Source organism: Giraffa tippelskirchi, chromosome 4, assembly GCF_054371585.1.
Source record: "Giraffa tippelskirchi isolate mGirTip1 chromosome 4, T2T-mGirTip1v1.2.pri, whole genome shotgun sequence".
Lineage (NCBI taxonomy): Eukaryota > Metazoa > Chordata > Mammalia > Artiodactyla > Giraffidae > Giraffa > Giraffa tippelskirchi.
This window is the reverse complement of record NC_137278.1, coordinates 20,106,295-20,133,088: the sequence shown is the minus strand read 5'-3', so window position 1 is coordinate 20,133,088 and position 26,794 is coordinate 20,106,295. Positions and strand designations below refer to the sequence as shown.

At 47.6% G+C, this 26,794-nt stretch overlaps 1 protein-coding gene across 46 annotated transcripts in view; it reads right to left on the bottom strand.

Moving 5' to 3' along the window:
• Window positions 1-26,794, bottom strand: part of LPIN1 (lipin 1) — a 373,872-nt gene that overhangs the window by 229,180 nt on the left and 117,898 nt on the right. For 19 of the 46 annotated variants that reach the window (XM_081596555.1, XM_081596569.1, XM_081596564.1 and 16 more), the window contains 4 exons: window positions 24,862-25,014; window positions 21,748-21,862; window positions 19,812-19,915; window positions 13,277-15,978 (listed from right to left, as the gene is read on the bottom strand). In XM_081596555.1, coding sequence (XP_081452681.1) covers window positions 15,819-15,978; window positions 19,812-19,915; window positions 21,748-21,862; window positions 24,862-25,014 — 532 coding nt within the window. In that variant the 3' untranslated portion in view covers window positions 13,277-15,818. Of the gene's footprint in view, window positions 1-11,771; window positions 12,239-13,276; window positions 15,979-19,811; window positions 19,916-20,722; window positions 21,863-24,861; window positions 25,015-26,794 lie in introns of those variants that run through there. The other 27 variants (XR_014083718.1, XR_014083711.1, XR_014083717.1 and 24 more) reach the window with 5 other exon arrangements.

Genomic DNA, 26,794 nt, shown 5'->3' with positions numbered 1-26,794 from the left:
AAATGGCACCCTGTTCCAGAATTCTTGTCTGAAAAATCCCTTGGACAGAGGAGCCTGGCAGGCTATAGTCCATGGGGTTGCAAAGAGTCAGACATGACTGAGCGTGCATACACACACGCAATACAACCGGAGAGTGGATATTTGCCTGGCATGAGGTGGTACCAAATCCATAATTCACCTGAAATGTTTCACAACTTAAAAATGAAAGATGATTTATGAGAACGTGATCTCTTCTGAGGAGCACTTTACCAACCCCAGAAAGGTCAATGAGTAGGGAAAGGACTTGAATGTCTTACATCACCCATGGTCCCCAGGTTATTCCATCTGATCAAACGCAGACTGAAACCAATAGCTTGGCTGCTGCCACCAAGAACCCTGGGATGCATTCACTGGACTTGTTTCAACTGCATGTGTGTCTATGAGTCAGCTGTCCTCCTGAGGGGATGTCACTCCCCAAGGTGTGACTTCCACCCTCGCAACTCCTACCACTATTCCATATGTATTGCCAAAGGCTCTGAAATGGGAAAGAACAAGACATAATAATAATTAATTCCAGGACCACATCTCTCTCTTTTCTGAAAATTCACCCTCGTTCTATTTCACTCATGAATTCAGACATATTGTCTAATACAACCCAGGAGAGACTGCCCACTGAGCCCAAATATACATTAAAGAAGGCTCTCAAATATGGACACTGAAAATTGTTTCCCATTGATGAATTTCCAGATAGGAACTAAAGGCCAGAAATTGAAGTCTAACATAATCTCCCTTCAAGTGTCTCATTCTGCTCAGGATTAGAGAAAGAGGTTCTGACAGAAGTAGCTTTTGGATGGATTGATTCTGAAGCTGCTGTCTCCTAAACTCCTTCCAATGGAACAAATGTGATTTTTTTTTTTTAACACCTGCAAAGGGGCAGACGTCCAATGCCAAGTCTCTCTAACACCCCAGTTTCCCAAAGATCCATGAAGAACCACAAGATCATCTCAGTACCACCCTCACACCCACATGTTAGAAAACCCTAGCAAATTCCTAGCCCTACGAAAACCATGGTGGCGAGACCAGTTCATTGTAGGGTTCAGAGCTCAGCCAAATGCCATTACAGATTTCAAAAATGTCTGTGAGAGGAGAACAAAGGGAAAACATATGGAAAATGTTCAATACGCTTGGTTTCAACTTCAGCAGAAGCCCCGTGAGTCTGGCCAGTTGTTTGTCATGTTGTTTTTCCCAGAAACACAAATTCGGCAGTAAGCCTTCACGTTTGAGGAGGTTCATGGTGATGGTTACAAATAGGCTGCTCTTCAGAAAATGACATTTGAGACACTGCCATCTTCCCAAAAACTTGAAACATGTGAAGTCTCCAAACTTATTAGAGGCTCCCTTCTGCCTCTTAAAATCTCTTCATTTCTGTCTCCTCAGATGTTCCTGGCACCCTCGTGCTGAACCCTGTATCCGCTCTGTCTCCGCTCCCTCCTGTCAGCAGAGCGCACCACATTTATTTTTAGCATTTTGTTTCCTGATAATTTCATTTCGTTTTTTTTTTTTTTCTCTGCATTACTCAAGAAGGTAGAGTATCCCTCATAAAACAACTCCTTCCTCTGGCTCACAAAGGTCTTTATCTTTTGCAGATAGTATCCACCACCATCCAAGGTGGTTGAACCCACAGTCTGGGTCTTTCAAACCTCCAATAATCAGTGTTTATGATCCGAGCACTTCCGAGACAGGTGACCACCCCTCCCCCCGGAGGATGGAGATTCAAAGACTCAGATTCAGTTGGTCTGGTGTCAGACTTACACATCAGTGATGTTTAAAACACCCCCCTCAATTAATTCTAATAACCCACTAAAGTTAAGCAGCTTTTATGGTAAGACCTCGAAGATTCTCTGCTCTGAGACTTCTCACCAGCATCAGCCACAGCTGTAATTCTGTGGGAGGCACGCAGCTGCAGCCTCAGCTCAGGACAAGGGAGGCCCACAGGGTCTAGCAAAGCTCTGCCTCCCCGCCAAGCATCTCCTTCTCTTCGTGTAAAACTCACAAAGCTTATGCTCAAAGATTCCCAGCCAGAATGCACCAAAATGTATCCATTACTCCTCCTCCATCCTACATGAAGTACGAGTTCATAGACATAGAGGAAACAATTGGCAGGGTTTTTTTAAAACCTGGACAAGCAAGGAGAGATCCAACCAGTCCATCCTAAAGGAAATCAGTCCTGAATATTCATTGGAAGGACTGACGCTGAAGCTGAAACTCCAGTACTCTGGCCACCTGATGCGAAGAACTGACTCACTGGAAAAGACCTGATGCTGGAAAAGACTGAAGGCGGGAGGAGAAGGGGACAACAGAGGATGAGATAATTGGATGGCATCACCAACGCAATATAGACATGAGTTTGAGTAAACTCCAGGAGTTGATGACGGACAGGGAAGCCTGGCGTGCTGCAGTCCATGGGGTCACAAAGAGTCGGACACAACTGAGTGACTGAACTGAACTGAACCGGACAAGGTGTCCACAAACCTCTCTCTCCTGGAAGAGCAGGAGAAGAGCTGGGATGGAGACGGCCTGGATCTGAGCTCAGGTGAGACCCCACCTGTCTCTCTACAGGTGTGAAGATGCCGTGTGCCCGCTCAGCCAGCCTTGGACTCAAGAGTTTGAAAGAGTCGGGGACAGAGTTTGGGGCCCACCTCCCTGCACACATTACTAGAGCTGTGCCTGGGGCAGGGGGTTATCAGAGAGGGTCTGAGAGGGTCCAAGACTTGTTTGACCCAAAAGTGAGTCCTGTCCTGGCTCTGGGGTCCTCCCTGAGCAGACCAGCCCTTCCTTCTCTGGGAGTTTAGGTCTCAGGGGACAGACAGACTTCCAGGGGAGGGGGAGACAGGAGCAGCGTAGGGGGGTGGGGCACCAGGGCCCATGTCAGAATCTCTCCTGTCCACCTCCTTTGGGACAAAAGTGTGTCCAGCTGGACACATTGCCTGCAGTTCATGCCGCCAGGTGGGGAGTCCTTGGGGCTGAACCAGACACATGTCTCAGGCTGACTCTTTCTGCTGGATTCCTGGACTCGTCCTGTGTGCCTGGGCTCCCGGTCCTGTGTGGGCACCTCCAGCACTCAGATTCATGTCAGACCTCAAGTTATCCTGGGTTTCCCCGGGCGCTCCTGGTTCTCTCTCCTTCATGCCGTGTTGCTGCCATGCTCAGGGCCTCAGCCTCCCCCCGCCCCAGGGGGCTGCCCCATCCTGTCCAGTGAAAGCTTTGGGCTCAGCCCACCCCTCTGGCAGAGAAGGCAAGAGCACCCCACTCCAGTACTCTTGCCTGGAAAATCCCATGGACAGAGGAGCCTGATAGGCTGCAGTCCATGGGGGCGCTAAGAGTCGGACACGACTGAGCGACTTCACTTTCACTTTTCACTTTCGTGCACTGGAGAAGGAAATGGCAAACCACTTTAGCATTCTTGCCTGGAGAATCTCATGGACAGAGGAACCTGGTGGGCTACAGTCCATGGGGTCGCAAAGACTTGGAAACAACTGAGTGACTAACACACTATTGACTTATTAGGATGAAGATTTTATCTTCTGCATACCTTTTCTCATCCCCAAACCTTCTAGTATAAATGACATGATATTTTGTAGGTCTATAATTTTTTACTCCTCCTGAGGCTGAGAGTTGCTCCATTTTTTTTATTGCTTATTACTCTTTCCATGTATTACTAATGCTCACCCCTTCCCCAAAAAATATATTATGGGAGAAGAAAGCTTCTCAGTAACATTTTTTCCCATTGTCAAATCTCTCTCCCCTCCCCCCACCCTTTTACAAACAGAAAAAAGAAGAAATAAAACTCAGGATGAAACACTACTTCCCCTACAGCACAGTGACCCTCGCCATCACAGGAGGCCTCGGCAGCCACCTCCCCTGACTCCCCATGGCCAGTCTGCCATGTTTCTCTCCAATTCCTCTTCCCTAATCTGTTCTCTCATTCCATTGTTGCTGTTCAGTTCCTCAGTTGTGTCCGACTCTTTGCAACCCCATGAACTGCAGCATGCCAGGCTTTCCTGTCCTTCACTATCTTCCTGAGTTTGCTCAAACTCATGTCCATTGTGTCGATGATGTCATCCAATCATCTCATCCTCTGTCATCTCCTTCTCCTCCTGCCTTCAATCTTTCCCAGCATCAGGGTCTTCTCCAATCAGTTGGCTCTTGGCATCAGGTGGCCAAAGTATTGGAGCTTCTGCTTCAGCATCAGTCCTTCCAGTGAATATTCAGGACTGATCTCCTTTAGGATGGACTGGTTGGATCTCCTTGCAGTCCAAGGGACTCTCAAGAGTCTTCTCCAGCACCACAGTTCGAAAGCATCAATTCTTTGGCATTCAGCCTTCTTTATGCTCAACTCTCACATCCGTACATGACTACTAGAAAAATGACTACTCATTCCATTGGATAATGCTAGTTGTTATCGCAAATAAACCTCTGAATCTGAGGCTATCACCATACAAACATTTCTCACTCCACAAATTTCACGCACATATTCAGCAGGCCATCTACCACTGAGTGGCTTGGTAATCCAAGTTCCTTCCATCTTGTGACTCTGCCCTGGAGACCTTTGCTTCCAGTGATGGAGAGAGACGGGAATGTGAAAAAGGCACACCTGTTTTATCTGCTGTGGCCCAGAGGTGGTCCGATCACTGCTGCTTAGATTTCCACTGCCAAGATGCAGTGGAAATCAGCCCCCTATAAACTAGGGGACTCAGTCCCTGGGAGGAAGCTCTTTTTCAGCAGTAACTCTCCAGAACAGCAGGACTCTTTAGAAGACAGCTAGCCACCTCTGCCACACCTCCTAAGGCTCAGGGTCCCCAGATTCCCTGTCCCTGCCTCATTTTCACAGCAAGCCCAATATCGATTTGTATTTCCACCAGGATATTATACAGCAGGAATGTAGCAACTGAACATGAGTGTCGTTCCTCTGTGTTGCTAGGCTGTTGTAACACGTCTATGGCAAACGCAGAACAGAAGGCTGGAGAGGAGCTCACCATCCATTCCGTCCCCTACCCCAGACACTGCTTCCTCAGCTCACACTCTGCTGCATTCAGTAGGCAGGTCTCATGGTGCCTGGCAAGTCCTCCAGCATAGCCTGACAACGGTGCCTTTGGCAGGAGTGTCCATGACATACGTTCCATCGCCCACCCAAGTAGAACTGGGTCCTTGCAGATATTTCCGAATTGAAAGGTTGAGCTCTGCTTGGTGAGAAGAATGAGCCCTGGTTTGCATCTGTTTCTGGTCAAAACAAGAGGTGCTTACCCCATTTTTCGAAATGTGTTAGCTCTTTCTAAAGCAAAAGGCATTGTGGCACCCACAGTGATTCAGCCCTGAGTAATCTGTGGAAGAGTCTGCAGGTCTTTCTCACGGCCTGTTCTCTGCTCTGGGTCCTCTCATCTCCACCTGCTCCGCCAGGACAGACGTCAGTGCCTCTCTTGTGTGCAGAGTTCAGGGCACACGGTGGAGATACTCTGACCTTTGCTCACTTCACCGCCATCACCCCAGCGGCCACCCATACGACTGCCACTCTCTGGGTGCCATGGCACGGTGGGGCCTGTTAGCACTTGAGAACATGCTGGATTTGGAGATCTGAGTTCCTGCTCTACCTTTTACTCATCAGAGGACACCAGACAAATCAGTCTCTCTGAATTTTCTCAAGAAAATGAAGAGAATGTAAAAAGTGATCTGAAACAGCAATGATAATAAAATTTAGGATTGTCCCAGGTCCAAAGTACAGATACACCCATTACTTTGTGCTGTTATCTGCTCCACGGCAACCATGTAGACCAGCAGGGAAAACGATTAAGAAACTCAGGCCCAGGTAGGATGCTGAGCCCATAATGGAAGACCACAGACTGACTGGTGACAGTCCATATTATTTCAAATCAACCTTTCTGGGAATAAACCAGGTGCCAGGCACTGGTTTTTTCCAGTAGTCATGTATGGATGTGAGAGTTGGACTATAAAGAAAGCTGAGTGCTGAAGAATTGATGTTTTTGAACTGTGGTTTTGAAGAAGACTCTTGAGAGTCCCTTGGACTGCAAGGAGATCAAACCAGTCCATCCTAAAGGAAATCAGTCCTGAATATCCATTGGAAGAACTGATGCTGAAGCTGAAACTCCAATACTTTGGCCACCTGATGCGAAGAACCGACTCTTTGGAAAAGACCCTGATGCTGGGAAAGATTGAAGGCGGGAGGAGAAGGGGACGAGAGAGGATGAGATGGTTGGATGGCATCACCAACTCAATGGACATGAGTTTGAGTAAACTCCGGGAGTTGGTGATGGACAGGGAAGCCTGGCGTGCTGCAGTCCTTGGGGTCGCAAAGAGTCAGACATGACTGAGCGACTGAACTGAACTGAGGCACTGGGATCATTGCTTTGGAAAAGAAATCTAAGAGCATGTCCTTCTGTGGGGCTCTGAATAGACCTGGGATGACAGAGGGAAATGGAGAATTCCTGTTGCTGGCCCGGCTCCCTCTTGCTTGGCAAGTTGGGATGAATTCAACGATGGGCGCATAATGGCCATCCAGAGAGCTTCGTATGAGCCAGCTGCAGAGACTAGATGGTGGGGATTATACCAGGCCTCCAGAGATGCTGGAGACTTAACAAGGGGCAAGCAGGGCAGGCCAGTGAGCTAAGAATGTGCGAACACATCGCAAACTGGAGAGAGATGCTCAGAGGTGCGTTATTGTAAATGCAGCCTACCAGCACCCTAGCTGAAAGGTGGGCTTAGAGGCCTGGCTTCAATGAACACATTGTCAGTGAAAATAATCAATAAACAATCTATAATAAGAACATGCGTGCTGCGTGCTAAGTTGCTTCATTCGTGTCCGACTCTGGAACTCTATGGACTGTAGCTCCTCTGTCCGTGGGTTTCTCCAGGCAAGAATACTGGAGTGGGTTGCCATTTCCTCCTCCAGGGGATCTTCACAACCCAAGGGTCAAACCGGCGTCTCTTATGTCTCTGCATTGACAGGCAGGTTCTTTACCACTAGCATCATCTAGAGAGTTCTATTTGAGCCTCACTGAGGCCGATCGCCTGGAAGCCAGCTTCCAGATCGCTCTGAGAAACTGCTCCAGCAAAGCCTCGTTTTCAGCACGTGAAACATATCTTTTATATCTTATCAAAACAAAAAACATTAAATTAATTGGAGATACATTCCTTCAAGCTGTTGTTGAAAAAAAAAAAACAGAAAAACATACCAGCACATGCAGAATGAGTCAGTGCGTCCTCAGCACCTGGGAAGGGGGCCTTATCATGTTAGGTGTCCCAGTGCTGGCGTCCCAGGAAGGGAGGTGCTTATTTTTTAAATGGACGTTCTTTGTGGTCAGCGAGCCCTTTTCTTCAATACTTAGAGCAGATTTACAACGCACACTTGGTAGACCACAAAAAAACCTGTTCTAGTTACCATAAAATTCAGGTCATCTCATGTGTAAGCCTGAATTACTTCCCCAGACCTCAATATGTGACCATTTCTTTTATCACCATGAACAGACATAATCAACTATACAGAAGCAAACTGCCTCAAGAGTGATGTTTTATCCACAGGCCTGGGTGAGGTCCTCCCACAGACACTCAGGACATGCTCAGCTTTAATGTCTGCCCTTTTGATAAGCTCATATTTTTCATACATTATACATCAAAAGCCCTAAATTATTTCTTGTGTCCGAATTTTTTTTTTTTTTTTTGACCATGCAGTGCAGGAGGCAGGATCTTAGTTCTTCGACCAAGGATCGAACCCATGCCCCCTGAGGTGGAAACTGCATGGAATCTTAACCACTGGACCACCAGGTAAGTCCCTCAGTTTCAGTTTTCAATTTTTGTATATTAGTTGATGGTTTTACGCTGTGGTAAAAGAATGCTGATTGCAGGTACGGCTGTTCGGCTGAGAAAAAGCCAAACCATCTCTGAGCCCCAAGTCAAGTCCATTGTCCTCTCTCCCCGCCCTACCCCCACCCCCAGAGCATATCGGGGGTATCTCAGGCACCCAGGTCTGGAGCTTTCTCATCAGCTGAGTATTGCCGGGGTGAGGAGCTAGGAACTCAGGTGAGAAAGACGCCAAGGTCCCATTCATCTCTGGATGTCAAGGTTAGATCCCTCCCCCGTCTTTTCTCCAGATGCTGTGTGAACTGGGACAGACTTTGGGGATCTGCGGGCTGCTCGGCTCCCCCACCCCACTTCCTGCAACAGGACGTGCTCGTGGGAAGGGGAGGTGTCAGGCCTGGTTCCCCAGTCCCCAGGAAAGCTATCCCAGGACCCCCTGAATCCACGCAAAGGCGCTTTACCTGGCCACTCGCCAACGTCCTCTCAAAGCAAGACAAACCATCCTTCAAAGTTTCATAACAGCTTTGGCTCCCTAGAAACAGAATTGCCCACCTGCCTCCCTTAAAGCGCACAGGTGAGAATTTAGCTTATTGGACCCTGCGTTAGAGGGACGCAGCGGGAAGGAGTGGCAGCTGAGGGAAGCAGCCGCCAGCAGGACTTGTCCTCTCTGCTCCATCTGGCAGGTGGGATGGCTGGGCGTCTGCCACATGATAGGGGTGCAGGCCTGCTGGAATCAAAAGCAACAGGCAGGCTCCATCCTCCATGGAGCCAGAGAAGGGAGGAATTTTCTAGTTTGGGGATGAGAAGAGGTATTTAAATGTCCCAATGTGACTTCAGGCAACTTCCATAATTTTGGTCACTTTGGGGAAGAAAACTGACCCATGAATGTCCACTGGATTCAGCTGTACTCCATCAGTCAGAATCCTGGAAGAGAGCAGGGTGATGGGCATTCCAAACCCAACCTCCAAGTGTGCTGATACCTTGAGTACCAAACGATGTCACACAATGTCCAAAAGGAGGTTTGACAGCATGTCAAACACAGACTAGGACCATGGAATCTCCATAGTGTAATCCCTGGCTAAACACCAAAGTCCCATATCCAAGTCTGTGGCAGGCTTGTCCCATCAGACAACTCACTGAAGGGACCCTATCTTGTTGGGAGAATCTGCAACAGCTCGTTAGTTGTCAGTGGAGATGGAAATGGGTAATAAGAACTTTTTAATCACTGTTTTGTAGGTCAGTGCTAATGATCGTTTAAATGATAACCCCCCATGCTCAAAAATTGAAAGAATAAAGTTGACAAATGAAACGTAAAGCACGGATACCTCTTTTATCAACCCCAAAGTAAGCATCATCTTACTGGCTTTAATACATCATTTTCTACCACATAACATTCAAGTTTATTTGAATTTCACTGATGCTCTAGTTCTATCTGCACTTAATTTTAAATGCATTTTGGTTTTATTATTATACAAGGGCTATTGCTTTCTGTTTGTGCATATTTAAATAACATTATATAAAAACAATTTTGTTCAACATTTTGAGAAAATGGCAACCCACTCCAGTGTTCTTGCCTGGTAAATCCCATGGACAGAGGAGACTGGCAGGCTACAGTCCATGGGGTCGGACACGACTTAGCAACTAAACAACAAACAAGGACTAGTGCTTTCTGTTGATGCATATTTCAATAAAATTCTACAAAAATAATTTAGTTCAACATTTTGAGAATCACTGTATTATTCGAATTGGGGGAAAGATGCTATGAAGCACTGGTCCACTGAGCATACACTCTCTAATCCTGAGAAGCTCACCTATTTAGGTATCATAAACTGACTTCTGCAGAAGGTCCAGATGAAAACAATTTTACTGCATAAGAACTGATCTCCTTTATCATTCTTTGTGAGCCGCATGAAAGCAAGAACACGAACTTTCATCCAGAACTAAATCTCCTTCAATAAATCAGAGGTTAACCGCCTCACTCAATCAACAAGCACTGTTTATTTTTTGGATATCCCGGAGGTATGAATCAAGAAGACAAAAGAATAAAAGTGAAACTATCAGGTCACCCTGGAAGGAAAAATATAAAGTTCCCAAATGAATGTGTTCCTTGAAAATATAAACCATTTCTCCTTAGCTTGGCGCTGTCATCCATCTCGGAAAAGGATGTTTTTACAATCAGAGCAGAAATATGACTGGAGCTCCTACATTTACATTTCTTTGTTGCAAAATGAATGTAACTTGTTCGGATTCCAGCAGCGGGAGAAAGCTGCAGAAGTCGTGGTTACTTTCCAAAGTGAAACCTAAAACCACCATCTCCGGTTCACAAAAGGCAGAATGAGTCACCGGAAGAGGCTACTTGCTTGCAAAACTCATTAAAGGCGATGCAGGCCTGAATGGACTTCCTGCACCAGTGAAAAGATCGCTGGCGTCAGGACAGCACCTCAGGGTTCCAACAAGCAGGGGGAGGGAGCCATCAGAAATCTGGGCCCAGCCCAGGGCTGCTGGTTCACACGCACTCTGGCTGCCCGGCCTGGTCGAGGGCACTGCCTCCTCCCAGCTGGAAGCAGCAGACACAGCAATGAAGGCCCAGGAAGGTGGCTTAGGCTAGCGGCTGTGCATTGAAGGCTCAGGATACCTTGTGGCTCTGGCAAGCCGCTGTATTGGATTTCCAGCGGTCCTCCTCTCTCAGCAACTCCTTTCTGTGGCCCTGACCAGGCTGGATCAAAGTAAGATGTCATGTGCATGCATGCTCAGTCGCTTCAGTGTGTCCGACTCTTTTAGAGCCTGGAGGGCTCCTCGGTCCATGGGGTTCTCCAGGCAAGAATACCGGAGTGGGTTGCCGTGCTCCCCCAACCCCCACCCCGCAGGGGATCTTCCCAAGCCAGGAATCGAACCCACGTCTCTTATGTCTCCTGCATTGGCAGGTGGGTTCTTTACCACTAGTGCCACCAGGGAAGCCCATAGATGTCGGGTAGAGCCAGATCCGCCCCCCCATGACCCCCAGCTCTGTAGAAACAGAGCAGAGTGCTTTGTGCAGTTTCAAAGGGAGGCAGGTGAATACGAAATGATGGGTGATGTGACAAATCTCCCTGGAACAGCTGGTGACAACAACACTCCTGCTGCAAGGAGGAAGTCAGATCCCAGAGTTTAATTTTTTTAAATAATGCTGTGTAACTTGCCTCCACGCCTGTTCTTCTGTCTTAGGATTGTACGAGGGCTGCCTGTTACCTTTTATAGGAAAGGTCACTCTGAGGCCCAGTGGTCACTGGCTGGTTGTCAGTGTGGCATAACATCCACTCAAAGGGCTGGTGCATCTGGTGGGGTGTGTCAGGGTTTGCAAACCAAGGTAGGAAGTATTTTAAATATTCAGGTGATTACAGCTGAGACATCAGGAAATGCAAGCTGTCGAACTGGTTTTCCCTTGCACGTGTGAGGGCTGTCTGCACAACCAAATGGAAATAGCATAGCCTAGTGGTTCCACAGAGGAGTGGGGACAGGCCCAAGACTGCAGTTTACATTCACTTTCCAGAGAAGCACCTACCATTTGAATTCAGGCTTGGACTAGATCTGTGATGTTTAGCTAAATGATAGTTTGTTTTTAAGATGCACAGGCATGAATTCTACAGACGCCTTGAGATGAACTGCTTGGATCTCAGCTTCACAAGGAAATAACCTGGTACCCTGGGTGGCCATCTTTGGGGCCAATATTCTTGCATTTATTCCAAAAACATTTAGGCTGATGCAGGTAAATTGATAAGATGTCTCGGGCATGTCAACAATATGCAAAATCAGTAGGAATTTTGAAGGTTTTCAAGTTATCTGGGTGAACTCATCAAGGGTTTTGATTTGTTCAAAATGAGAAATGAATCAGGTACGCCAGAGTCCAAAAACTGAGGACAGTGGACCTGAGGCAAGGACACCTGTACTGTCTCTACTTTTATTTTATGTATATCATACTGCTTCAGCTCAGTTCAGTCACTCAGTCGTGTCCGACTCTTTGAGATCCCATGAATCACAGCACGCCAGGCCTCCCTGTCCATCACCAACTCCCGGAGTTTACCCAAACCCATGTCCATCGAGTCAGTGATGCCATTCAGCCATCTCATCCTCCGTCGTCCCCTTCTCCTCCTGACCCCAATCCTTTCCAGCATCAGGGTATTTTCCAATGAGTCAACTCTTCGCATGAGGTGGCCAAAGTATTGGAGTTTCAGCTTCAACATCAGTCCTTCCAATGAACACCCAGGACTGATCTCCTTTAGGATGGACTGGTTGGATCTCCTTGCAGTCCAAGGGACTCTCAAGAGTCTTCTCCAACACCACAGTTCAAAAGCATCAATTCTTCGGCGCTCAGCTTTCTTCAAAGTCCAATGCTCACATCCATACATGACTACTGGAAAAACCATAGGTTAGTGACTTCTTAAAAAACTTTTAATTTTATATTAGAATATAGGCAATTAGGGCTTCCTGGTGGTTCAGATGGTAAAGAATCTGCCTGCAATTCAGGAGACCTGGGTTTGATCCCTGGATTGGGAAGATTCCCTGGAGAAGGGAATGGCTACCCACCTCTGTATTCTTGCCTGGCAAATCCCATGGACAGAGGAGCCTGGGGGGCTACAGTCCATGGGGTTGCAAAAAGTCAGACACAACTGAGCTACTAACACTTCCACTGTTCAAAGCTGATTAGCAGTGTTGTGATAATTTCATGTGAACAGCAAAGGGACTCAGCCATACATAGTGTTTTGTGATCTAAACAACTCTGGCTAGGAGAGACTGGCCAGGCATTTTTTAGAGATAGCAGAGGGTCCGGCTGGAGCATGCCTGTGGAATGCAAACTAGATGATGCCGAGACCCAGAGCAGGCCTCTTCTGTCTGGCTGGCACCGCAGCTACACCGGTGTTGGCACTATTCCTCGGCCCTCATCAGCCCAGGGCCGGGCACCAGGCAACCGAAGGCCACGCCTGTAGTTTAAAGGCCACTGAAATGAGCCACACTTGGCAATCCTCAGCTGCTCCCCTGGCCCTGCCTGTTGGGCAGAGACCCCAATAAAGCCTGTATCCTCGGCTTCCCCCTCACTCTTCTGCCTCCTGACCACCCTGGGGGTTTCCCATGTGGCCTCCCACTCTGAGAACCTGGGAGTATAATAAGCTTGGTTCTCCTGGGCTCTCCTGGGGCTGCACCTGACTGACGTCCCATAAGAGAGCACAGAACACAGCCCGCCTGTGCAAGAACCATGTGTTAAACATCGATTATGGGCCGGGTCCTGGGAGATATCTCACATACAGCATCTAGCACAATTCTCCCTGCTTCTAAGTCATTCCCTGCAAGGTGAGATGAGTCCCCGCCCCTGGTGGGGGTGGGGAGGGGAAGGAGCCCAGCCCTCTCCTGTCTTCACCCTCTTTCCCTCCCAAGCGCACACAGAGGGTCAGGATTTCACCAAAGGCATCAGAAAAGATGGGCTTTTTTTATTCCAATATTGAACAGTTCAGAGCTTTAAGGTTTTTGTTTTTTAAGTAGAAAATAAAATAGTATGCTTGATATCACACAATAAGAAATCAGCAACTTAATAACTTACCAAAAACTATTTAAAATTCACATGCCTGGCTTCAGGGAAGTCTTTCATTGGTCTCATTTATTACAGTATATTCTAGCTCTGCATCCAGGACAATGCAATCAAGGATTACAGTGATTTTTTTTATCATTGTACCAGCATATACAAATACAGATCAAGTGTTGTAAATAAAATATACTTAAAATGGCGATCCCAAACCTAAAATGGAAAAGGGAATTCTCTTTGAAGTTGTCATCATTTTCCCCAGTGTACCCGGGATGTACATTTTTCTCCATCACATGTGATGAACGTTTGATGACCTGTCGTCACTATGGAGGAATTCATTTCCATTGGGTAGCTTTGAAATGTGTGGTCCGAACACAGCATCCTAGCCCGTGGCCATGGGGTCACAGAGTTGTGGGTGTGTGAACACTGATTAAACCAGCACACGTATGCGTGAGTGCTTCCCAGGCACAAATCTCATTTTCCAAAGCCCAGGAGGCAGGTGTGAAAGTTACAGCCTCTCCGGGGGTCACGCTGTGATTTTGACACAAACCTGACATTGCAACTTTCTGGAAGGCGCGCTCTGTTTCAGAGGGCAGTGGTGTGGAAGCTTAGGGTACATCCAAGTTGCATACTCTCAACGGCCAGTCATCCTGATGAAGGGCACTCGCCACAAGGGACAGGTGACCCAGGGCCACGGCCAAATTCCTCCCAGGGCAAGGGAGAAACTGGGCCAGCCTCTGCAGACCTGTGAGCTGATACTCGGTTCACAGCAGTTAAAATTCACCCCAAAACACCCTTGAGACAGAAAGAATGAGTGTAGCCTCCGAAGGTCACTAATGAGCAAGCCCAAGGTAAGGCAGGATCATTTTAAATTGTTTTTAATGCCTCTAAAAAGGGATCTGCACATGCGGTCGTGCTTCCATGCAAATCTGCGATTAGCTACGCACGGGCATTGGCGTTTCCTGTGTGGCCACGTGGACCACTCGGGAGGGCGTCCACTGCAGCAAAGCCCACCAATTACAAGAAAGGATTTTCTTTCACAGAAAGAGTAGAATTGCCTCAGCTGTTCCACTGTTTGCCTCCTATGACTCTAACCATGCGATTTAAATAGGAGAGCATTTCAATCAATGGAGTAACACTCTTTAAAAAAAATAATAGCTCAAAAAGTAAAGCAAAATCTTTCTCCAAAATAATTTTTTCACTTTTCAAATTATTCTCTCCAGGAGCCAATTTAATAAACAAGTAAAAGATCATCTTCTACCGGCTTTCAGAATGTCATTCAAATAACTGCTGACCCACTTGCCCTTAATTTGAGTGGGAAAAGTGAAGAGAAATAAAAAGTATCACTCATAAATTCCAAAAGAAGGTCAGCGTGGTGAGGATTACAGAATAAGGCTCTTTGGATGGTCTAACACGTACATCTTTTTAATGTATTACTGACAGTTATAATAGATACGGCTAAAATGCTTATAACAATAACCCAATCAGAGTAAAGTAATAAATAACACTATCTACAAAGAATATATAATTTAACTTTTTCAAACTGTTTTTCTTAAAACCAACCAGTTTCTGTTGAGAGCTCACGAAAGAGAGCGACACCATCACCATTTGGCATAAGCTCTGTTCGAGCCCCCATTTTCAGCAGCACCTTGCAGGCTAGGTTGCTGGCAGAGTGTCGAACTAATTCGAAATACCGCCTTGGTAGTTATTTCCTATAATCTGAACTTAAGGCATTGCAGAGTCACAGGGAGCTAGCCAAAGCACATTCTACATAAAATGTCTGCCACGGATGCGTTAAGGCATAAACATTCCAGCCTCGTGCCGCACAAAAAGGGGGAAAATATGCCAGTTTATATAAGTTAGCTTTAACTGGAGGAATGAGAGAACTTAGCCAAACATTTGACCGGTCAGCAAACACCGCAAAGGGACATCCACAAGGTCAAGGCCCAGCACGGGGAGGTCTGAAGTCCCTCCCGAGACCTCAGATCCAGGTCACAGGACCCTGCACAGCCCTCTCGCCGCGCGTAGCAGCCATGGCACAAACCACCGCGTGGCACTGTGTCCCCCACTCTCCCGGGAGTCCTGCACACTTGGCGCCCCTCCCTGGATCCCATCTTCCTGAGGACCCCCAGGGTTCACAGCCCATCTTGCACACTAACCACTCCCGGCCTGGACTGGGCTGCGGAGGGCAGCGGGGCACAGCCTCCACACCAGGGGTCAGCCAACGCCCCCCCCGGGTACAGACACCCTTTGAGTGTCACTTAGAAATGACAACCCCAGAGGAGGGGGCGGGGAGGGGAAACCCCGTCCTCGGTCCTCTCTGCTCTTAAGCAAATGACTGCACGTCCCCAAACCTATCCTTTAATGGGAGTGCCCAGTCTTCACGGGATGTCAGGAGGGGATGGTCAGGAACCTTTTAGGCTGATGCAGAATGAATGTCCTGGTTTTCAAAGGGTGGCGGTGGCTCTCTCCAAAAGGTGAAGTTACTGAAGGTGTCCGAGCAGGGGAAGTCAGAAGAGTGGCTCCTTTTCAGCAAGGGGAAGACGTGGTCGACCACTTCGCAGAGTCTCACGTACCTGGAAGGAGAATGGACTGCATCACCGCCTGGATACGTGGGACACCTGCACGCAGCTCGCGCTGTGCCTGGGAGTCAGGGGGAATCCATGAGCCCGTGGAGGGGACCACGTGATTAACGTGGGAGCAAGGGAGGCTGGTCTAGAATAGTCCCTTGCTAACTTATAGGAAAATCAGAGGGTCCGCCAACCAAGGAGGAGTCAGAGACGGCACCGTGGGCGAGGCGGGTGTGACCCGACCTGACCCAAAGGACAGAGCAGAAGTGAAGACAGGAAGCTATCTGTCCTACTGATACAGACACATTGCCTGGGAGTGGGGGGACCCACAGAAAAGAAACATCTCCTGGGCATCCCCCGGAGGCTGCAACACTGCAGTGAAAGGGCACTGGGCCCTGGGGCTAAGGAGACTCGGATTCGACCTTCAGCTCTGCCACTGAGGGCTTCCCTGGTGGCTCAGACAGTAACAAATCTGCAGACTCGGGCTTGATCCCTGGGTGGGGAAGAGCCCCTGGACAAAGGAATGGCTACCCACTCCAGTATCCTTGCCACTGATGAGCTGTGCCGTCTCCAACAAGCAGTTTCATCTCTCTAAGCCACAATTTCCTCAACTGGAAAAGGAGAAGAGGAAAACTGTGCACAGTGTACGTGCAAGGATTAAATTAAATGATGTATGCACAGTAAAATAATGAGAACTGATGCTCCATAAATGTAACAATTAATCATTAACATTGCAAAATAGTTCGCCTTGGCTAATTATTTGTCTCAGGGGAAAAAAAGCCCTAGTTGGCACAAGGGTCATGAGACCTAGGATCTATTCCTGTCTTACTGCTGTGGGACCCTGGGCAGGTATATTGCCCTCTCTGGGCTTCAGGTCCTTCTAGAATGTGGACATGGGCCTCATCAGTGATTCTCAATGCTCCCTGTAATGCTCTCTCACTCTATTTTCTGTGTATTCTCAAGGAGACATTGCATATTAGTTTCTGTGGCCTAGAACCACAAAGAGAAAGTTGCGTATTGAACATGCATTTTCAGACCTCTGGGCTCTGACCAGATGAGCCCAGGCCTCCTTGCACATTCCCAGAGCCTTCCCTGACAGTCCCCAGGTCCCTTTCCAGTTCCAATTTGCTAAGAACCAGAAACGGTTTTTGAAATCCAAACTCCAGGAATTCACATTTCTGAGGCATAAAACAATTTTTAAATAAGGGTGAGTGTGTGTATTTAACAAAGGACTTCCAGAGAATTTACGAGAAACATTGTGCTTACACAAAATGGAGAAAATCTTTCTTAATAAGCAAGAATTGTGTCTTTCCCGAGGACTGAAACAAAATTTTAAAATAATTTCTGGCTTGGAGACCTGTTTGCTTGAGTTCTGTGGCTCAGGGAGGTGGCCTCTCCCTGCCTGGGGGCGGCTCACATTCATCATCGGGGTTCAGTGGCGCCAGACCCAAACCCGGTCCATCCGTACCTCTCTCGGGCCAACCTTCCTCACCAGGGGCTCCTTCAGAGCAAGCGGCACCCACGCACTGCCGGCCACAAAGGCCAAGAAAGAAAGTGCTGAAGCCCTCCAACTGGGGTGGGCTCCTGACTTCTCAGAGACAACACACCAGCTCCCCAGGTGCAAGCATTAGCTGGGCCCCGATGCCAGGGTTCCAAGCTCAAACACAGGGGTTCCAAGCTCGGGGCGCCCGAGCTCTGAGCCAGAGAAAAGCATGTGCTTTCCTGGGGAAGGAGGGCTGCTCTCCCATGGGAACAGCCGTATCTCCCAGTCCAGGTAGAAGGTGACATCGTTCTTTGCCAACATGTAAAATTTTCTCCCACGAGGCATGGGCATGTGCATGTGGGCTCCTGGGCAAACCTGCGGAGCTGCGGTAGTCCCCCTTCCCATGCCCCTTGTGACAAGACTTGCCCCTTGGCTGCTGGCTGGGCAGAAACCTTTGCCATTTCCGGGCAACGTTTCACTTGACTTCTTTTGACCTTTAATGGAAATTCACTGTCTCCTCGAGACCAGGAACCACTCTCACGGGTGAGCGGGGGAAAAGAGGGAACTGAGACACTGTTGGGGTAGGGGGCCCCACTGAGAACTCAGGAGGGGGAGGAAAGAAGAGTTCCTGCTGTTGTGGGCTCACAAGGCCACGCCCAGCACCGCCTCCAGTTCTGAGGGATTGGAGGAGGGTCCTGGCTTCCCGGCTCTGCCCTCCTCTTGCCCCTCCACACCCTAAGAACTTCTTAGGTCTGGCCTGGCCTTGGGGAGGGAGGCTTAGGGGGCAGCCCCTAGGGTGCCTCTAACCTGCAACTGTCCTGTTTAGGCTGGATTAGACTCCAACAGGTGAAAGGACCATCTTGAAAATGAACATCTGCTTGAGGAGAACCTAGATCTTTAATTTACCAAAAAAACAATCCTTGGGAAGCTGCTGGACCCAAACTCCCCCAGTCTAACTCCTCCACATGAGGAGGGCCCCGCAGGCCCCCTAGGGTGGCTCAGGCCGGAGGCAGCTTTCCAGATCTCCAGCAACCAGGCCAACAGGGATACAGCCTCTGATACAGACAAGGCAGGATGACATCTGTCTGCCCGATGTCACCCAGTGACAGGTGACGTCACCCAGCGGGCACAGCTGAGGACGCGTGATCCACTCGAAGCAGTTAAGAACCCAAAGCAAGACACAGCCAAGTCAAGAGGGGCCCCAGCCAGCCAGGCAGCCTCCCTGCAGACAGTAACCCTGTTAGGCCCACGGTCTCGGGGAAGAAGGGCTTCGGCCAAAAATATGAGAGGAACTCTTATAGTCACACGGTGATGTTTCTGGCAAATTATTACAGGTCAGGATGTGAAGGGCTGTATACGTTCCTCATCTTTAAATATAGCTTCTCATGATATTTTAATTTGGTTACATTTCTCATTCACATTCTAGGCTTTCAAAGCAAATTTGGCAAATCTCAGCCAGTAGTTTTCAAATTCATGCCATTCCACTCTGTAGCAGCATCTAATTACGCAATTAAATTTTCAGCCTAGAGGTGGTTGTTACAGCAGCAATAGTCATTGTTCAGTTGCTAAGTCCTGTCCAACTCTTTGAGACCTAATGGTCTGCAGTATGTACACCAGGCTCCTCCATCCTTCATGATCTCCTGGAATTTCCTCAAACTCATGTCCATTGAGTTGGTGATGCTATCTAACCACCTCATCCTCTGTCGCCCTCTTCTCCTTTTGCCTTCAATCTTTCCCAGCATCACCGTCTTTTCCAATGAATCAGTTCTTCACATCAGGTGGCCAAAGTATTGGAGCTTCAGCTTTAGCAATAGTCCTTCCAATGAATATTCAGGGTTGATTTCTTTTAGGACTGACTGGTTTGACCTCCTTGCTGTCCAAGGGACTAGTCTTCTCCAGCGAAAATGTGAAAGCATCAATTCTTTGGTGCTCAGCCTTCTTTATGGTCCAACTCACATATCTGTACATAGACTACTGCAAAAACCATAGCTTAGGCTGCATGGACCTTTGTTGGCAAAGTGATGTCAATGCTTTTTAATACAGTGTCTGGGTCTGTCACAGCTTTTCTTCCAAGGAGCAAGCATCTTTTAATTTCATGGCTGCAGTCACTGTCTGCAGTGATTTTGGAACCCAAGTCACTGTTTCCACTTTTTCCCCTTCAATGTGCCATGAAGTGATGAATCTGATTTAATTCAGGTTGTCCAAAACTTAGGTTCTGGACAAAATCCAGCAAATTAAAACATGGTTTCCTTGTAGGACTTAAAGATTACAATATAGGCAACCAAAGGATTAGAAAGGTATACTGTTAACTGTAAAATATCACTCCAAGGTCATTGCCAATGACAGTGATACTCACGAGGAGATGTTGGTCTTGGCATGTTCCTGCACGAGCTCTCCTTTGGGGTTCACCGTGAATATCCTGTTCAGAGACACTCCCACTTGCTTGTAGGAGTACACATCCTATATTTGGAGAAGAGTTAATTAATCAGAAGAGTTCATTGTATATACAAATAAATGATTTTTCAGACTTGATACAAATACAAAGGTAGAAAGGGAAGACTTTGGGGATACAGCAGATTCAGTTCCAGACGCCACAACCAAGCTAGTAAAGCCAATCGCATGAATGTTTTGGTTTCGTGGTGTATATAAAAGTGATGTTTACATTATACTGTACTCTGTTAAGTGTACAACTTTATGTCTCTAAAAAAAAAAAGTGCATACCTTAATTAAAAAATACTGCCAAATTGACATATATACACTAGCATGTATAAAACAGATAGCTAATGGGAAGCTGCTGTGTAACACAGGGAGCTCAGCTTGGCGCTCTGTGATGACCTAGAGGGGTGAGAGGGAGAAGGCTCAAGAGGGACGGGATATATGTATACTTAGAGCCAATTCATGTTGTTGTACAGTGAAAACTAACACAACATTGTAAAGAAATTATCCTCTAATTACAAAAAATCCTATGATAAAAAAACTCACTGTTGAAAAATGCTAACCATCATTTCTGAAAGCATCATTGAGCTTTCAGTGATCCTAGTAGTTACATAAGAGATCACTGATCCCAGATCAGCACAACATATAAAATCATGAAAAAGCTTGAAATAGTGCAACAATTACCAAAATGTGACACAGGGACAGAAAGTGAGCAAATGCTGTTGGGAAAATTGTACCAACAGGCCCGCTTGATGCAGGATGTTTCAACTTTGTTTGTTGAAACACAAACTTTCAACTTGACAAAAAAAAAAAAGAAAAAAAGTGCATTACCTGCTGCTGCTGCTGCTGCTAAGTCACCTCAGTCGTGTCCGACTCTGTGCAACCCCATAGATGGTAGCCCACCAGGCTCCCCCGTCCCTGGGATTCTCCAGGCAAGAACACTGGAGTGGGTTGCCATTTCCTTCTCCAATGCATGAAAGGGAAAAGTGAAAGTGAAGTCGCTCAGTCGTGTCCGACTCTTAGCGACCCCATGGACTGCAGCCCACCAGGCTCCTCTGTCCACGGGATTTTCCAGGCAAGAGGACTGGAGTGGGGTGCCATTGCCTTCTCCGAGCACAACAAATCAAAGCACAATAAAACAAGCTCCACCTGTATTACAGAACTTTCATTAAACCAGAACAATACCCCCAAGTAGAGCCAAGAAATAATATCTCTGGACGTGAAACTAGTAAGTCAGTTGTCCTCTATGGGCCTCAGTTCACTCATCTGTTGAAGAGCTGAGTTAAAAAATCAACCACCCACCACATTCCCTGCAAGTCTAACAACTTTCCTTAAGGTTCTTCACTCACCCATTTTCTTGGGCATGAGTTTCAAAAACAGGAGAATTTGATTATTAGGAAGTCCCAACTATATTTTCCAATATGCTGAACTTTCCAGCCGATTTGAGTGGTACACACAAAATCTCAAAGTATGACTCTTGCCACAGAAAACAACAACATTCATGTAAGACGCTGAATTCACCTCTGTGCTCTGTGGTTTCGCGGTTCCCTTCCGGTAGAAAGGATCTAATCCTATTTAACGTTCTTGTTTTGCTAATTTAGCACATAATCTGGAATGTCATGTTTCTAGTTTCAAATTTCAAGCTGAAACCCATGAGCCCACCTTCAAAGAAAACTAGAGGCCGTGAAATGGAGATGCTGTCCTTGTCTTCAGATGCGGGCAAGTGGATCTTTAGCAGCTATGTCTAGGAAGAGGAGGGTCTGGCCTCACAGCAGAGTCTAGGCCAGCCTTTCAGATGACGGCCATCAGAACAGTCAGTCATTTCAAGAGCTCAGATATACCCAACTACTACTTACAGCCGGTCGGTTTCCAAAAGCAGCATAGAAGGGTTCTGTGTTCGGGAAAAACAGGTTTTTGATGTCTGTCAAACACTGGACTTTAAACTTCTCTGGCTTCTTTTCGATCACTTCCCTGTTAAAACAAATCAATAAAATAATGGGTCAGTGCGAGCCTATTAAGAATTCATTAGCATCAAACTGTTTTTAATTGTCAAAGATGCTGGGATATTGAGTGTGTGTGTGTTAGTAGGTCAGTGGTGCCCAACTCTTTGTGACCCTATGAACCGTTGCCTGACAGGCTCCTCTGTCCATGGGATTCTCCAGGCAAGAATACTGGAGTGTGTTGCCATTTCCTTCTCCAGGGGATCTTCCTGACCCAGGGATTGAACCCGGGTCTCCTGCATGGCAGGCAGCCACTTTACCATCTGAGCCACCAGGGAAGCCACCTATTGGTCTATAGATTCCCCGTGATTTCAATTAAACTCACACCAGGTTGTTGTCTGTATGTTTTTATAGTGTGACTTGAATAACACAGATGAATAAAGGCCAGAAATGGAGACTCACATTTATGGGCCCTCGGTTTATGACCCTTGATGACAAGTCAGAGCAGAGGAAAAGGGCGGCCTTTTCAGCAAATGGCATTGAGGCAACTGAACATCCATACAGGAAAAAAAAAACGGACACCCTACTGAACTCTATGTACAAAACTCAATTCCTGCTGAATTACAGACATCGGTGTGAAAAACAACACCTTTAGATAAAATATGGGAGAATTTCCTTAGGCCCACAGTCAAGGAAGGCTTTGTCAAAGCACAGAAAGTACAAACTACAAGAGGAAATGACCTGTCCAACTGCACGAAACTCAGATTTATGTTCATCAGAAGCCATAAGCTGGGGAAGGATACTTGTAGTACTCGTAATAAAGGCCACAGAAGGCAATGGCAACCCACTCCAGTACTCTTGCCTGGAAAATCCCATGAACAGAGGAGCCTGGTAGGCTGCAGTCCATAGGGTCGCTAAGAGTCGGACACGACTGAGCGGCTTCACTTTCACTTTTCCCTTTCATGCACTGGAGAAGGAAATGGCAACCCACTCCAGTGTTCTTGCCTGGAGAATCCCAGGGACGGGGGAGCCTGGTGGGCTGACGTCTATGGGGTCGCACAGAGTCGGACACGACTGAAGCGACTTAGCAGCAGCAGCTATAGAATCTGTAAGACTGTTACAAATTAGAAGGAAAACAAGGGAAAGACCTGAAGAGGCACTTCACAGAAGATGATGCCCAAATGGCCCAGAAACACACGCAGACATCTCTTTCCCACCAGACTAGCAGAAATGTAAACTGCTGACAATGGGTAGGCAAGAAAGGAAAGATGATGGGAGGAATGCCCAGCACTGTTTGCTGTCGGTGCACAAATTGTTTCAACCACTCTGGACAACAATGTGCAGTGATTTAAGAAAGCCAAGCTCTTGAGTGTCCCTAAGAGAGAAGAACCGCAAGTGGCTTGAGTACCCACCAATAGTAGAATGGAGTCCAACCACGGGACCTACAGAAGCTAAGATGAGCCAGTGACGGCCACTCCCAACAATCCTGGAGACATAGTATCGAGCAATAAAAACAAGCTCCAGGACAACACCCAATTCGTTTACATCAAGTTCACAGATGTGCACAATTAAACATACTGGTTAGGATTACATGTATTTGTACTAACTACTAAGAGGAACAGGGAAGAATGAACACAAAATCCAGGAAGAAGGGTTACTGTTCCTGCCCAGGGATGAGGGATGAGAGCAAACAGAGCTTGGGGCATAATGGTTTATTCGCTGGCTTTATCTGAGTCTGGGGCCTGCTAGTGTTCACTGTTTGATTACTGGATGATCTCAAAGGTCTCTTTCAGCTTGCATATAGAAATACTGTATATATATATGTGTGTGTGTGTGTGTGTGTGGTAGTCACTCAGTCGTGTCAGACTCTTTGTGACCCTATGGACTGTAGCCCGCCAGGGTCCTCTGTCCATGGGCTTCTCCAGGCAAGAATACTGGAGTGGATAGCCATCTCCTTCTTCAATGGATCTTCCCGACCCAGGGATTGAACCCAGGTCTCCTGCATTGCAGGCAGATTCTTTACCATCTGAGCCACAGGGGAAGCTCATATACAATATGTGTGTATACACACACACACACACTGCATATATTTTAGAACTATTCTTCCGAAGCTAAACAAAATGTAATTTAGATGATGATGGTGATGATGGTGATGATGAATGGTGATCATGATGGTGATGATAACGGAGCCCCAAACTCAGTATCAGAAGACCAGAGGCTGGTCTTGGCTCTGCATGGACTTCTGTGGACTCTAGAACCCTCCTTAGCACTATAAGGGCCTCACTGTTGACATCTCAGGACTCTTAAAGACACGTGAGTGGCTATATGAGTCTCAAACTTTAATCCACTGTGGGACACCGCCTGGGCCCCCAGCTCCAGGGAGGCTGTTGTTTTCCTGTCCCCACCCCAGGAGGCCAGACTTAGTTTGGCTTGGCTGCCCTGAATGCGGGCATGAAGGCGAAGGGAGGAGGGTCATCAGAAAATGGGCTGGTGGCGGTCTGTAAAAACAAAACGGTGTGACCAGGGCTCAGGGAGTCCTAGGCCAGGTGGTGGTGTCTGTAGAGAGGCCACTTAACCCAGCCTAGGTCCCCGATCAGACAGGAAGCATGTGGATTCTCAGAGTTGCTAAGATGCAGGCCAGAAGTGCAAGGTTTGGAGCGGGGGCAGCGCCCCACAAAGGAGGACAGCACGTGCCAAGGCTCCAAGCAGAGACCACCTCTCTGGACAATGGAGACTGCGGGTCCAGGAACCAGAGAATGAGGCGGGAGAGGAGGACAAGGCAGGTGGCGGAGAGCCCGTGATGCCGAGCTCGTGGCCGCCATGGCCTTTCTCCCGAGGGCCATGATGGGCCGACAGAAGAAGCTGAGGGTCGTGGGGCCAGACCTGCCCTCGAGGATGAACCCTCCAGTGCCCAGCATGGAGTGGAGGTGTTGGTGGGGAGGATGAGTGAGCCAGACAGGGGCCCTGAGCTGGCCCACGGGGGCGGGGCGGGGTGGGGCGGGGGAGGGGGCGGGGCGGGCCCAGCCTCACCTGTGCAGGGCGGAGAAGAGGCTGCTGGGGCTGAGCAGCAGCGGGCCCTGCGGCAGCACCGTGCCGCGCTCGTTGACCCAGTGAAGGTAGCCCCGCGTCATGTCTGCCATGCCGATGGCCCGCGCCGAGCAGTACAGAAACTTGTACCCATTTCTGAAAGAGAGACAAAACGTTCGCTGTGAAGGGCATCACACACTGGAGCCGTTTCGCATGCACAAACCCTGATCCGTACCTGCTCCGTGAAGACGGGCTCTGCTGTAATTCCCAAGCAAGAGGCCACCTCCTCTAAAATCTCATTTTCAACTGAACCCCATTTCCTGTCATTACTGAAGCACCTTCCTGGCCTCACTTGGTTTAATCCTCATGGACACCTCATTCCTTCCACTTTACTGTTAGGGAAACTGAGGCTGGAGGCCCCAAACTGGCCAACCTACCTGCAGTGGGATCATTCATACCTCTCCATCTGGCTGTTCACCTGTATCCTTTATAACCCTGATAAAATAAACATTGAACATGTTTCCTTGAGTCTTGTGAGCCATCGTCAGCCCTGAGGAGGGGGTGTGGGACCCTCATTTTGTACTCAAGTCAGGCAGAAGTGTGGGTAAGCTGGGGACCTACCACCTATAACTGGTGTCTGAATTTGGGGCAATCTTGGGGGAATAAGCCCTTAACCTGGGGGGCCTACACCAACTAGGTAGTGACAGAATTAAATTAAATTGTCGGATACCCACTGGTATCTGCAGAGAATTGGGTAATTGCTTGTGAAAAACAGATCACATGGGAATATTCTTCTGTTAAATACAATTTTATTTAGTAGAAATGAATTTCGCTTTTTTTGAGACTTTGAAAACCTAAGAGTCCAAAAAGAGACGCGGTATAAATATTAAATAAATGCAAAATTCAATGTCTAGTAAGGCAATGAATATAAAGACAGAATATAATATAAAGACAGAATATAAGATACATCCCATTAAGAATTTCTGTATTGATGACATGTTTAAATATTTTAATGTATTGGATTAAATATATTTTAAAAAATTTAAACAGCATCTATGGGCTTCCCTGGTGGCCCAGAGGTAAAGAGCCCTCCTGCCAATGCAGGAGACACAGAAGACGTGGGTTTAATGCCTGGGTCAGGAAGATCACCTGGAAGAGGGCATGGCAACCCACCCCAGTATTCTTGCCTGGAGAATCTCATGGACAGAGGAGCTTGGTGGGCTACAGTCTATAGGGTAGCAAAGAGTTGTACACAATTGAAGCAATTTAGCACAGTACAACATAAACTACCCACTTCCCATCCCACTTACTGCTCAACTTTGACTGTTTCACACTGGCCAAAGGACCTGCCTCAAGATTTTCCTAGTAATATGTTCTTTAAAACCAGGAAACAGGAAAAGAGCTACAATGCAGAGAATCTACAAACACCAGCTTATCCAGAGTACAGCAATGTATCTGAAAATCAAGCAACCTTTTTAAGGACACATCTTTGTATCCGAGCTGTCTAATTAATGTAATTCTTTTTTTTTTAAATCACTGTTTCTGTATACAGGTCTTCACATCAAAGTCCTAAAAGCTGCCACCTGCAGGGGTCTGAATGCTCATTTTATTCAAGCCTTGATTTGCAAATGCTCTTCACGGCTGGATCATGCCACTGGCTGTCCTCTCGCTGGCTGGCCTTGCCAAGCAAGTGTTTTGCTTCAAAGGCTGTTTCTAAACTTAGCTGGAAAACCAGCTCCAGGATGTCCTAACCAGAGGAATGCCTGTTAGTGGCAAAAGGGATCACCTTTCCAGAGCCTTCACCCCCAGGGGAGCCATGTGAAAGACCAGGTGTCCCTATCACTCACTCGGTGGGCAGGTAGCACTCCGCACAGCACCCAGCACAGTCCCTGGTGCACAGCAGGGTTTGCCATCAGCGAGATCCTCAGGGCATTCA